General features: G+C 38.5%; 1 protein-coding gene across 1 annotated transcript; it reads right to left on the bottom strand.

The window, feature by feature from the left end:
- Positions 1–1,072: 1,072 nt before the first annotated feature.
- On the bottom strand, positions 1,073–2,051 carry LOC108667369 (cuticle protein 79). The gene is made up of 2 exons (XM_018154389.2): positions 2,001–2,051; positions 1,073–1,719 (listed from the first exon to the last, which is right to left on the bottom strand). The coding sequence occupies exons 1-2, from the start codon at positions 2,007–2,009 to the stop codon at positions 1,279–1,281; spliced, it is 450 nt and encodes a 149-aa protein (XP_018009878.1). The 5' UTR covers positions 2,010–2,051; the 3' UTR covers positions 1,073–1,278.
- Positions 2,052–14,805: the final 12,754 nt, after the last annotated feature.

Below are 14,805 nucleotides of genomic sequence, written 5' to 3'. Positions count from 1 at the left end.
ATAATTTTGTAACCCCGGACTGTTTCCAACAATGGATGTGTTTTATAAGAATGATTACAGCTTGATTTAAAATTTTATTGAAATGCTTGCTATGAGTTTTTCACTATGCCTTAACGTATCCTTTTACGAAACGCATATAATCTTACTTCTCACTTATTATTATACGATCTATTCAACTTTCCATACTTTTTCGGGTTATGCAATAAAACCGATAATGAATACTCAAAGCTGTTCCCTTGTTCCATTTAGTTCTCGGAAACAATTCTAGTGTTAAAACCTTGCATCTTGGCTTTGGAAATTAATACCATGGAACAATTTCTCAATTTAAATAAGTTTTTCAAGCTCCGAAAGGTACAAAGATCATATAAGTGCATAGAGATGATAATCTTTATTCTGTTAATATATTGAGTCTCACTCGTCACACGTTTGTTCAAAATTAACTCGAAAAGTCGTCGAACGTTAGCTGTAACTAATTAGCGCATTGAAATATTTTTGTGTTGAATCGCAAAAGCATGATTTTGTTTCATTTTGCATTATTTTCAGCACTTTCGTTTGAAAAAGTTTTTTGGCTTGAAATAAATTTTTGCTTGAACTTGATTTAAAAAAAATTAGCGATCATGATCAAATCAACATCACGTAACCATCACAATAATATGTTTTTGTCTTAGTTGCTACTTATTGCATATTTTTATGAAGAGTGCGTGATAATTAAATTACGGAATACTTATATGTGAATCATACTGTGTTGAACTATTCAAAAGTTAGTATGCTTCTCAAGATGCACGTAACTATTATAACACACGTTTTTTTGCGAAACATGTTGCAAGCGAACATTTAAAACAAAAAAAAAAGGTTCCTTAGTATACTGTTATATTTCATTTATTTATGCATCGTACTTAATTTTTCCCTGATTTTTATAGAGCTATTTAATAATGGAGGCTAAGCGGTTTCATGAAGAGAGAATAATACGTATTATTCCGAATTAATATTTTGACCTCGCTCATCTTTCTTGACCGATTGATTACGTTGCAATGAATAAACTAGCATATGGAGGATTAACAAAAAGCAAGTAGACGATGAAGATAACTTTATTCTTCATCAAAGTAAGATGTTATAAATAATGACTTGCATTGCCCAGCTTTCCTTAAGAAAGCTGTGAGATACAGCGGTAGATGTGGACCCGGTGAGGTACCGAAAACACTCTGAGGCATTGGAAAATTTCAGTCGATCAAACATGGCCAACATTTTCGGCGCAAATTGCAGCTTTTTGTGTTATTTTCACCATTTGTGCTCGAAGATGGGGACCTTCACTGGAACCTGGACCTTCTTGACGACTTCGATGGGGACTTTCTTGACGACCTCAACGGGCACGCTAACCTTCCTGAGGATGGTCACGAAATGGGGCACGACGAAGGGCTTGGTCACGACGAAAGGCTCTGGCACGTAATTAGCAACCGGGGAGGGGATCACAATGGGCACGTTGGTCTGGACATTTCCTCCCACGACGGCGTCGATACCACCGCCTCCGAAACCGCCACCAAGACCGCCACCGAGGCCAACACCACCTAAACCACCACCGAAGCCGCCACCTAGGCCAACACCACCGAGACCGCCACCTAGGCCAACACCACCGAGACCGCCACCGAGGCCGACACCACCATGACCATGCCCGTCAGCGGCGACCGTGGCGATGACGACGGCGAATATGATGCTGGAGATCTGAAGAAGTCAAAAGCTTACATTAAATCTCCATCGAATTACAAAATTTCCTGAAATGCACTGTAAAATCTTAACGGTTAATCACACCCAAAATGCTTGCAAGCGGCGAATTTTTAACATTTTCCTTACCCAAAAATATAATGCATAGATATTTTACCTCCCGTTTCAATTAAAAATGTAAAGACATTTCTTTCATCCATGACTAAACATTAAATTTGATTAAATTTACACATTAAATTTAGATTCCAACCAAATGAACCTCAGCAGCAATCTTTACTCACCGCGTTCATTTTGGTTGTTTTGTATAGGAGCGTAAGCGACAGAATGCTCTTCCTGGGCAGACCCGCAACTTATATACAAAATAGCGCGCGCCTGAAAAACGCTCAGCGTGCCAGGGTCTCCTAACCTTGCTGAGTCGCGCTGTTCCTTTGACCTTCCAAGGGTGGAAAAAAACTCAACTCTCCCCGACTCGGCACGCGGACAAGCACTAGGCGAACCCAGTCTGCACTGAATACCCCATACCTGCGGGCGCTAGTTCCTTCACATCATGGTGCTGCCAAAGTCACTGGTGTTGATAACGTATTAAAACATTTTCATAACGTATTAAAACATTAAAAACATTTTCTTTGTATTTTTTATATATTCTTGCTTTTGAAGTGCAAGAAATGTGTTCATAAATTGTATCATTTGGTCGATTTTATTTTACAGCATTTTTGAAAACATATAAGGGGCTTGTTTGACCATATGGGTTCGTTGAGGGTCATTAAAAAATTCTTTTCAGGGCACTTACTGCATTCGGGCGAGATTACATTTATTATTATTATTATTATTCTGTTAACTGTTTAAAAATTATTACAGTAGAACTGGAACAAACCAAATGGGAATATTGGATATGAGAGTTGAATATTAAATTTCAAAACATTAAATTCATTACGGTCACTTTCGATGAAAAGTACCTAGCATGGAGTTTGACAATACACGCTAATAAACTGAAGATAAGAGCTGAAGTGAAAACTAATGCATTTAAATTATTTTATTTTGCATTTTTCAGCGAACTCTCAATGCACTCGATACATACTTCAATTCACTCAGTGTACCAAGCTAATCTTGGTCCCGTCTTAGGCAACCTTTTAAAGTTGCTGCGCAATATGCTACTCGCCTGATTATTCCTGGCTATCCTGGCAGTTATCCCGAATAATCCAAGAACTTGACTAAATTATCCATAGAATTTTAGAAAATTTATTTGAATTTCCTGGGGCACTCAAGTGCAAGTTTAAGAGGTCTCCTTCATTCGAAGAAAATAACGCACCCAGGTAGAAAACCTGACTCAAATTCTGAATTGTCTCCCTCTACATTTCATCCAATTGGATGACAAAAAAAATTGATGCAAGCTAGATATTTAGAAATTTAGCTTTGATATCCTACCAGTAATAATTATATACAATCTACCCATTGCAAAACTATGCAGCTTGTGGGCATTGAGGCAGAAGTGACTAACTTGAATTGGCAGTTAAACACAAGAATTGTGTAGGACAACTAGTGGGGTTTCTCGTTAAAGATCAGTTCAAAAAATGTGTTAACAGACGCTATATTACATCGTATTCGAATTTACTATAATAAACCAATGGGGAATTAATGGGATGTTTCAAATACGTTGCACCATCACAGCAGAAACCGAGGCAAAACCGTTCCGCTTTTTTATACCTAAAATATAACAGACATGCAGCTGCGCAAGTAGTACTGAATTTCACCCAGAAATTAAAAAAAAAAATTAGTTTTGTGGTTCACGTTCCAATACGGTTAACTCTTAACCATACCGTCCATACGTTATATTAAGTCTGATTTTTGAGTAGAGATAAGTTTTCCATGGTGAGAACTACTCTGTCTCTTTAAATTCATTGAAGAAGAAAGCATCTGCGCTAAAAACTCATCCAGTTTTGTTTCATGACGAGCAAGCCGTCATGCCTCAGCTGGCCAAGCTGTGGTTCAAGGTCGCGTATAATTGGCAAAGTTTCGGATGCCTGATACAAAATTCCGGTCATAGAGTTCAATAGATAGCTCAGTCTCCCCGCCTGCATGATAGCTTAGTTAAATTTGAAAGAATTCGATTTACATGCAGGCCCTTGTATTATGTATTTAGGTCATCAAACGGTCGTTTACGTTGAACAATGGGCAGTTCGATCAGAGGCTGTCGTTTGTCCGTTGCCGAACGGGCTGTTTGAAAGCTGCTAAATTTGTTAGGCTCTCAGTTAATAAACTGCAATGGCAGGAGTGGAGTCTGTTTATAAAAAAAATTCTAGAAAACAGCGGTTTTTTCAGTGATCGAGATTTAAACTGAAGTCAATCGGTTTCTGTACAAGGTATTATGAAAGAAATTCCGTCGACCAGACCAAATAATATTCAGCTTAGTTGAACATTAGACAATTAAATGAAACCAAAATTTGAATAGAACCAAGGTTTTCGTCATATTTAACTTGCCTAAATCTTTTAAATGTTTTAATAATTCGTCAAAATTAAATTCAAAATCTAATCAAAGTTTTTTAGTTACGTGATTGTGCAAAGTGCACGACCGTAAGACCTTATATATTCTCCATGAAAAAAAACTCTTCTATAGGTCCGTGAAAACATTGCTAAGATTGTTTCAAACTTACGATAGCGACCGGAACGCTCTAGCCATGAAGCGTTCTAACAGGTCAGCGCATATCTAGTGAGTGCAGCAAAAAGACTATCGAATTCTATCAGAATTATTAATCGGGTGGAGAAACGGTCTTTGAACCACCCTAGTAAATACTACTCTCGAAAGCACTTGCTAAATTATTCTTCGTAATTCTGAAGATGCTTGAATCTGCGTTAGGGATGAGAAATGAATGAAAATTTCGATATTTTTTTTTTTGTCGAACCCAGATAAAGAAAACAGCGGCAATCATTATATAAGAAACTTTCTGATATGAATTTTTATGTATCCGAATGTCATTTCGATAAAATTTGAGTACTGTAACAAATTAAAGAAACTCCATTAAATTGATTTCACTAATTCTTGACGTGACGCAAATACCAAACATAACTTTTAGCGAATTTTTTTCTGCATAATACGTGGGTTAAAAAAATTAAATCGTAGAGTATTTATTAAACTCAGGATATCAATAATCAGTTTGTGATGTGAAGTAATACAGTAACAATATCAATTGCCTTATTCACCATACAAATAATACTCTCCATGAAACCGAAGTTTTGTCGTCTCTCTTTTCAAATCAAAATTTGGACTAAAACTCGCCCTATATAAATACTGTTGAAATCATCCAGTCACTAATTATTGATAAATTTATCTTAAATTAAATGGTAAATTTCTTGGATATATGTAATACGCTTCTCAGAGGCAAATTCATGAAAATATCTAAATTTTATATAATTGTTAGCAATTGTTGCCAGTGACGAACGTGGAACTTGAAGTTGCAGTGCAGACACCAATCGGAAGACAATTTTTTCTGCATTCGAATTAATATAATGGCTCTATATAAAATTGCAGCCTCTGAACAGGGTTGAGTAATGTAGACTTCTGTAAAAATATAAATACTATATATTAATCAATTGGTGGTTAATAAATAATTACTTAATAATAATTACTTAATAATTAATAATGAACTATTATATCCATTAAAACTCAATCAAAATAATATTTGTGTCAGACTTACAAATTTGTAACATTTTTGTCGGGCTCGAGTACAAATTTAAAATTAATCCGAATATCTAATCAGTCTTTCATAATTTTACGAAACGACAATAATTTATATATAATCAATATTCCCAATTGGCAACCCTCGTCAACTTTCTATGTTGACATATTTTGCCACCTGCAACCTTAGGAGTGAACACCACGATGACTCGGCTGAAAACTGTCGAGTTATTGGCCATGTGTTCTGGCAATTTACAGGTCAAGTTCAATGAGAGCCGTTGAACTTTTTGCGGGTCCGTCAAGTTCAATGAGAATCGAGGAGCTTTTTTGGCATGACATGCGAATGTGCCTTAGAAAAGAACAGTCTGCTACTTGGTCGTGTTGTAAAATTTTTGGGTATAAAATTATTCTATAATAACCATGGCATGTCAGAAGTAGCCCATTGCCTCAAAAATGGAAGAAATGCACTAGTTAAAACTGATTCAGTATAAAATTACCATATAAGGGATATCTTCTCTTTTTGAGGACTATTCAAACAAAATTTATCAATCCGGTCAACGTGCATATAGGAATCTAATGAATTGCTGAATTTGTAAAATTGTGTAGATTGAATTTAATATCTCTATACGTGTTGAACATTCAATTCAAATTTTCTTTCGTGAGCGAACAAAGATTTTAACAATTTATCAAAAATAATTAATTACAATTTATTTATCAATCTCAACTAGCTGAAATTTAAATTAATATATAAAATTTTATCGAATGCTAATTATCTCTACGTCGCCACTAAAACCAACAGCAGATAATTCAATGTCAGGTCATTCAATATGCACACCCATGACACGACCTGCCACCTCACTCGCTCGGTCTCTCCTGACCTTGACTTCCCAAATCTAACGAACCCTACAGTTGCTATTCCTAACATGATCGTAGCGTGACACTGATGCCCGCTGCACAGTGACCAAAGTATGTCATAAACATGCTCATTTCCTGAACATGTTCCATGGTTCGCTAGCTATTAGCAATTTAAACCCATTATACCATGTTGCAACTATCGAACATTTTCTGCTATAAATGTTACCACCTAACACACTGTCTTCCTCCATAAAAATAGCTAGTTCATGCCGTTTTCTTGGTACCAAAAGAGCAATAATTTGCATTTCCTGCTATAGCTATAATTAGACCTAGTCATACCGTTTCCTGCTATCATCAGCCCTTATCATAGGTCGTCCTGACTCCGTCATCTCTCATTCATCTTGAGTCAACGGCCACCTAATCATCAGCCACCTAATTCTATGATATTGTTATCATCATTCATCAGGCCACGTCGTCAGGCCATTTGAAATATTCAGGGGCATGTTCTTGTGGGGTAGCTGCCAGTCATTACCCGCACAGTGAAACATTGGAAATGAAAGAGACTGAAACCGAGATTTTAATTCAATGTAGATTTATAACAAGGAGCTATGAACATAATTATCAAGCTATGGAAAAATAGTGTAAATTATACTCTTGGCAACGTGAGCATCTTTCAAGTTATTTTAATAAATAATCGTAGTTGAAGATAAATAAATAAAATATAACAATTATTCAGATAATAAAAATGAATCTTTTGGAGCTTAAACTAACCTACAGCGGGATCAGCCGAAGGATAATGACTAAAGAGAAAATTGTGAGAGCAACGTCAACTTCCTAAACGGTGCTACCAAGGTAGAGGGAAAGTCATAATTCATTACATAATACCACTCGCAAAATGTGCAACACTACAGTAGTACCCCGCCAGATGTCGGAGACATCATGATCAATAAGATTTATGAAGAATATGGCTCTTTGTTCGGGGGAATGTTCGGAATGAAAACTCATTGTGGATTGTAACGGTTTCTGAAAAAAAAGAATGAACAATTTGAACAAATATTGAGTTTATTTGAGATTATAAACATAGAGAAAATAGCCAAGGTTAACAAGCAATAAAAGGATCATAACATAAGTAAATGATAACATACCAAATAACGGAACATTCTCGGTCAAGTTTGGTTCAAAATGAATTTTGTCTGAGCTCATCAACTCTGGCCCTACCAGAAAGGTCCCAACCTTATGTATACGGGAGAAGTATGTTCAGTAAAATCCTTTACAATATATAAAATCTGCTTTAGGGTGGAAATTGACTCTTGGCCTGAGCGAGTTGTTCGTTGTGGTGGGTCAGCTGCAGTGGTCCCTCAGGGTTTGGTTGCTCCTGGTTTTCTGGTACTGAAGCTGCATCGGTCACTGGCGGGTGATAGGCTGATATTTGTTCAGTTTTCTTCGGCGTGTCTATGAAAGGGCTCTGTTTTAGCTTGGAATCCCGAGGTGCTTGACTATACGCTGGTTTCAGTCTGTCTATGGATACAGTTTGTTAAGCGAGCAAGTTTTAATTATAAATATTTGGGAGCTCTCTTCATTACCAGGTAAGGTCCGGTGGATCGTGCTCCTAATGGCTTCCTTACTCGATCACTGCGCAGCCACACGTGTGTGCAGGTTTGCAGATGTTTGAGGATGTATGATTTTGTAGAAATGCGACTACCACCTTCAGATGAACTCTGAAAATCTCTAAGTTATGATTTCCTGGAGCTTGGTTGTCGTTTCTTTGGAGCATTTTTCGTTGCTATCTTTTATTACTGGACGTGGTAGCAGAAGGTTATCCCCTGTAACTGCGGTAAAAGGAGAGAATCCAGACTCGTTCGGCAAGCTGCGTATTCCCAGCAAGAAGATTGGTAGTGCTTGAAGCTAAGCTTCTTTACGGGTTATCATTGCCGTTTTAATGATTCGGTGTGCCTGTTCGATCATCACATTTGCCAGAGGGTGATAAGCGGTTGTTCCGAGACGATTGAAACGTACAAGCTTCCCCAATTCAGAGATATGCTCTGCTTCGAACTGGGTACTCTTCTTCGTGACTACACGGAGAGGTACTCCAAAACAGGAAATCCAAGTTAGGATGACGGCTGAAGCAATGGTTGTGGCAGTGATGTCAGGTAGAGGAGTGGCCTCTAACAATCTGGTAGATCTGTCGATACAGGAGAGTAAATATTGATGTGGTTTGAAATACGGATCTCCGGCAACTTTGACCATCGGCAGCAAACCTACAAAATCTAGGTGCACTGTCTCAAATCTGTCTTATTCGAAGTTAAAATCCAGAATTTCCATTTCCATTCTCTTACGTTTTCATACATTTCAGGCCAGAAATATCGCTCTTTCACCATGTTCACTGCGCCATAACGCTGGGGTGGGCGCAGGCATTAGGTTGAATAGTCACAATAGAGTACAACTTCTTTATCCAATGGAAACGTTTTTCGGCGATCGAGGAGTCTTTATTTCTCCGTCTGTCGACTGGTGACGTGCTAGTGCAGGCAGATCAAAAGCGTCGAGCAGAACTGCGTGGGCTGGTCTTTAAAACTAATCTGCGACACTTGTCAGATCCTTAAAGGCACTCTGCATCATTGTATTCGGCGAGTACATACAGGCGTCTTTGTTGAACGTCCGTATTTTGCTGGCTATGAACTTTTGAATGCGGATCGTAGGTTTGTGGTCTTACTTACCTTCCTTCGATTAGTGGGCGAAAATGTAACGTTACCAAGTATGCGGCCAGCAGCTATCTGACGTATGTTGCCAATCTTCTTTCATATTCAGAGAGTTTTACAGACAAAAAAATCAGAATACGAGTTCCGTCTTTATTCAGGTAGTGTACCGCAGCTCCAGTAGCAAAATTGCATGCATGATTCTGGTGGCCGGAAAGCCGGAGCCGTGTGCAGCTAGTGGAAAGCCGGAGCGGAGTTTAGTAACCTTGTCATGGCTTTGGGGAGGCCAGGAACCTCTACCACCAGAAAATTTTCCAGAATTTTTTCTTCCTGCTGAAGGTGGAGGGTCGTCAGGTGGCAACGGTGGTGGCAATGACACCAAGACAAGAGATGGGGCCGTGGAGGCTTATAGATTCGACTCTTCCGCTTTAGAAAGGGCTGCTGAGGCTGCAAATGCTCTGGAAAATAGTGCCAATGCCAAGGATTGCCTGGAATTATTTCGACAGAAGAAATTACGAAACAAAACAGATTCATTAATCAGAGCAAAGTAATTGAAGTCCATGCCAGACAGATGGAGCTTCAAGTCGAGAAAACAAGATCAGAATGGCGAAGGAAGCAGCTCAGACAGCAGGCCAACCTAGACAAACAGAAAGTGCAGTATCAGGACCAGCTTGCAAGAAGCAGGTACGATGACCAGCTTGAGAACAGCGCAGGCTAAATGAGGAGAACCTGAGAAGGCAGGAGGAGTCCATCCAAAAACAAGAAGCCATGCGCCGTGCCACACTGGAGCACGAACTACAGAAACGAGCTGAGCTTGATCTGAAGCGCATCGAGCGTGAGGTGCTATCCAAGGGCAAGGTGGAGAGAGACAACCAGGACCTCACACTTGAGCAGATCAGACTCAAAGCCAAAAAGAAGACAGAGAAACTCGGCTGGAGTCGATCAAGTCTACAGGGTCTCTCGTAGGTCAGGGTTTGCACACGTTCCTGGGAGACGAGCAGCAGGTGAGGATGGCAGTCGCTGGGCCTTTTGCAGTCTTGACAGGATACTTCGCTGCCCAAGGATCCCTTACCATGGCCTCTTCGGGTCCTTGGTAGCTAGGCTAGTGAAGCAATCGCTGGTACGAGAGACGTCACGCCTCAGCCTCACCGACCGACACGCTCAAGCATCCTATTGACACCTACAAGAAAATCGTGTGGCGCTTCAGAGGCGTCGAAGATACGCTCAAAGGCGACATATCGCAGTCCAGTGTTGAGGCTGCTATCAGAGATATTGCATTGAAGACCAAAGACTGCAGGAAAGCTTAAGGCATCTATCGGAACGTTCTCCTGCACGGTCCTCCTGGTACGGGAAAAACCATGTTTGCCAAGAAGCTTGCCCGTAACTCAGGCATGGATGTCGCAATCATGACTGGAGGCGATGTGCAGTTCATGGGTTTCAAATCTGGCGAGGCCATACAAAAGTAGTTTAAATGGGCGCGTGCATAACGTCGAGGTTTATTTATCTTCATTGACGAGGCTGAGAGTTTCCACACAATACGTCACGTCGCGACCGCCTTTTGTGGGGTACTTGCCAGTCTTTACCCACAAAGTAAAACAAGATTAGAATTGAAAAGAAGGAGACTGGAAATTAGATTTTAATGCAAAGTAAATGAATATCAAGGTGCTATGAACATACATATTGAGCTATGGAAAAATAGTGTAAATAGTACCCTAGACAACGTGATCATCTGTTTAGGAGTACATCTAATAAATTTCCGTCGTTCGAAATAAATAAAGAAATACAATATAACAATTGATCAGATAAACAGTAACCTATTAGAGATTAACTAACCTGCAGCGCTGACCAGCTGAACGATAATGGCTACAAAGAAAATTGTGAGAGCTACTTTAACTTCCTAAACGGTGTTGCCAAGGTAGTGGGAAAGTTATAATTTACTATAGAAGAAAACTCGCAAAATATGTAACACTGCATTCTCTTCAAACTTCTGGCCCTGAAAAAGTGTGCTCCACCTTGCGGCTGCGCTACAATCACCGAGTATGTGCAACGGAGACTTACTATTTACCTGTCATTTTCCAGCTGTAACTGTTTAAACCTGCTCAGCACAAACACAGAGCGGCTTTTGCTGTCGACGGTCGTCAGTGGGATTTGGTCTCTGCTTGAATCAGAATTAATAAAAAATGATGTTGTCGATGTTGTGTCCCAGCCGCACAACGAGTTAAGAGCACATTTTATTTATTTCCCCTGCATTGGCCCCTTTGTCGCAAATGAAATGAGAATAGGAGATTTACAACTTAGACTTACAACTTAGAATATGTACTTAATCGTACGGCTTCTGCATAAAAAAACATGCCTCATCCGTGTTGACAAAAAGACGCATATAAGCATGTAGTTCTCTATCAATATTCAACGACAAGCAACATTCGTCATTTAAATATATTCTTAAAAAAGGCAGCGAGTCAGGTAATGCTCTCCTGAGCTCATATGTTGGTTACTTCAAACCATGGAACCTTCAAACGGCTAACTTCCAAATTCTTAACTAAAAAATTAATTATTTATAAGATTAATGAACGATGCTCTATGTCTATGGTCATCCAGCAGTAATATACAGCAACAGCGATGCAACAATTTTTTTTATGTAATAATGTTTATCTCAAAATGGTTAAATTGATTTTTTCGTTTTTTTCGCACACTGGCGTAAATAAATTATTATAAAAGTACGAGAGCATTGAGACGCTCTGATTTTTTCGTTTTTTTTTCGCACACTAGGAGTGAATAAATTATTTGTAAAGTATGAGAGCATTTAGACGACCATCTCATTCAGTAGTGGAGTTTGAGCGCTACTCTTAGTGAAGGAATGGTAAGAGACAGGGACGAGTCTATAGTGGGTAATGGGCTCTTGAACGGAGCATGTTTTTTTTTTTTTCTCGTGCAAATGATCTTTCTCTTTGCTGAATAACACAAGTATAAACCGGATTAGATCGCAAGGAACTAAATATAATTATATAATTTATTATTTAAGCTTAGAAAATTCGTTTTACATCCCCTTGATTTACTAAAAGTTTTTTTTAATTATTTTAATTATTATTGAAAAACAATAGTGCAACTGATAAATCGAGTGACGTCAAAATCGAGTAAAAAAACGCATATCTTAAATAAATTCATTTATTTTTCAACTTTCCTCTGACTAGCTTCATCAATCACGGAACGGATTTCCGAATAATTCACCAAAATCATTGTCAAGCTGTAGACATTTTATCGGTTATAACACACGTTCATTTTTGGTTACGAGAAACTGGTAATTTAAATTAACAATAAATGTTTGAGTTAAAAATTAACTCGCGACAAGTTTTCTAATCGGGTGAGGCTTAACAATTTAGTTCAAGACCAACTGCTTCATTCATAGCACTTAAAACTTATCTGTTTCTGAGCATGAACGAGTTAAAGAGGCAGATTAAAACAACATCATTTCTTAACTAATTAATCTGTAATGTATATCTTATAGTGATCGGTTCTTATTGCAAAGGTTCTGTTTTGCTTAACTTTCTCGTGGCCATTGAATATCCCTGCTTCAAATTTTTGGTCGTTACAACTGTCATCGTCAGGCCCCGCCGTGTTCCTGCCATCGTCAGACCCAGTCATGCCAAGTCCCTAATATCATCAGACCCAATATGATGTCCCTGTCTTCGCCAGGCCCTGCCACGCTGTGCTGTGTCCGTGCTGTAGTTAGACCCTGTCATACCGTGTAGTTTAGACCCTGTCATACCGTAATAAAACCCTGTCATATGGTATTTAGACCCTGCCATATGGTATTTAGACCCTGTCATATGGTATTTATAACCTGTCATACCGTATTTACACCCTGTCATACCGCATTTACACCTTCTCATACCGTATTTAGACCCTGTCATACCGTATTTATACCCTGTCATACCGTATTTAGACCCTGTCATACCGTATTTATACCCTGTCATACCGTATTTAGACCCTGTCATACCGTATTTAGACCCTGTCATACCTTATTTATACCCTGTCATACCGTATTTAGACCCTGTCATACCGTATTTATACCCTGTCATACCGTAATTAAACCCTGTCATACCGTATTTATACCCTGTCATACCGTATTTGTAACCTGTCATACCGTATTTATACCGTCATACCGTATTTAGGCCCCATCATACCATATTTATACTCTGTCATACCGTATGTAGACCCTGTCACACCGTAGTTAGACCCTGTTATACCGTATTTATACCCTGTCATACCGTATTTAGACCCTGTCACCGTATTTATACCCTGGCATACCGTATTTAGACCTTGTCATACCGTATTTATGCCCTGTCATATCGTATATAGACCCTGTCATACCGTATTTATACCGTCATACCGTATTTAGGCCCCATCATACCATATTTATACTCTGTCATACCGTATTTAGACCCTGTCACACCGTATTTAGACCCTGTTATACCGTATTTATACCCTGTCATACCGTATTTATACCCTGTCATACCGTATTTAGACCCTGTCACCGTATTTATACCCTGTCATACCGTATTTAGACTAACATATCCCTCCGATGTTTAGACCCTGTTATGTCATGTCCCTCCCATCTTCAGACCCTGTCATGCCATGAACAATGAACATGCAATCAGTGAACACAGTCATGTGCTATTCCGATCGTTGTCAGACCTTGTCAGACCATATACTGTTAAGACCATCACTCTTCTCGCTCCTGAAAGAGTCGAAACTGCGAGCTGAAGATAACATAAAGAGTTGTCAGTGCGAGGCCACTGACCATACAGAGACTATGAAATCAAAGGCACAGTTACATGACGTTAAGTCCACATCAAATGTCCCGAGCATTTTACGCTCCTGCATTTCTATCAATTGATTCCATAGATTTTAATTCTGATTGAGCAGATCCGAATCTGTTTCGTAGACCTGAAATTATCTTCCCTGGTATAACAAAAGAAACTATCCATTCTTAATTTAAATTATTCAAAATATTCAGACTCGACTCATCAAATTTCATCGTTTTAGGTGTTTTAAAGTAACTTATCTCTTTACTCACAAATGTCTCTCATTGGCCTTGTATAACTGTCGTACATTCCTAAATATCGCGAATAGCAATTAATATGCTTGACAAAATCCGCTGCTATAGGGCGCAAGTCAGACCGTAAAGCCTTTTTTCTACCAAGTTTAAAGTAATCGTCATGAAATGAGTGGTTCCTAAATAGTCGTCGGCTGAGAATGTTTCAATATTCAACAATTATTACTTAACAGAAATAGTAGCGTTGAGTTGATACCTCATCCAACTAAATATTGCATGTGTAATTTATTCATCCCAAATTCACCTGATTGAAGATGGTTTTACCGCAATTAAATTAATTATATTTTCTGAAGTTGGGTCATTATATATACAGGTACATGTATATTCTCTATAATTTCTATGTATTTTAGAAATTGTGCCCAAATCTTTTATAAAACTTTTTTCATTTTCTCTTAATACGAGTTTATTATCATGGGACACAGCTTGAAACACTTTACTCCACTGTTATAGTAACTGAAATCCTGTTTAGCTGAGGTCATTATAGTTTATTACGATCAAAAATCAGGAAATAAGGACTCGAAAATTGTTCATAATTCACGAAAATAATAAAATACCATGAGTCATGTGAACTGTGGAGAATTTTAATTGAAAATAGTAATGCGGCTTTGATGTCGAACCTTTGTTTATTAAACTGTGTCAGTGTACAGGAAAAGTTATAACGTATTAAATTCTGAGTTGGATCAATCATGACCCAAATGTAACCATCCAGTGTTCAGTTTATAAGTCGTAATAAACTATTGTTGCATGTG

This window comes from Hyalella azteca, unplaced genomic scaffold, assembly GCF_000764305.2.
Source record: "Hyalella azteca isolate HAZT.00-mixed unplaced genomic scaffold, Hazt_2.0.2 contig400, whole genome shotgun sequence".
Lineage (NCBI taxonomy): Eukaryota > Metazoa > Arthropoda > Malacostraca > Amphipoda > Hyalellidae > Hyalella > Hyalella azteca.
Note: the sequence above shows the minus strand (reverse complement) of the source record. Positions and strands in the feature narration are given on the sequence as shown.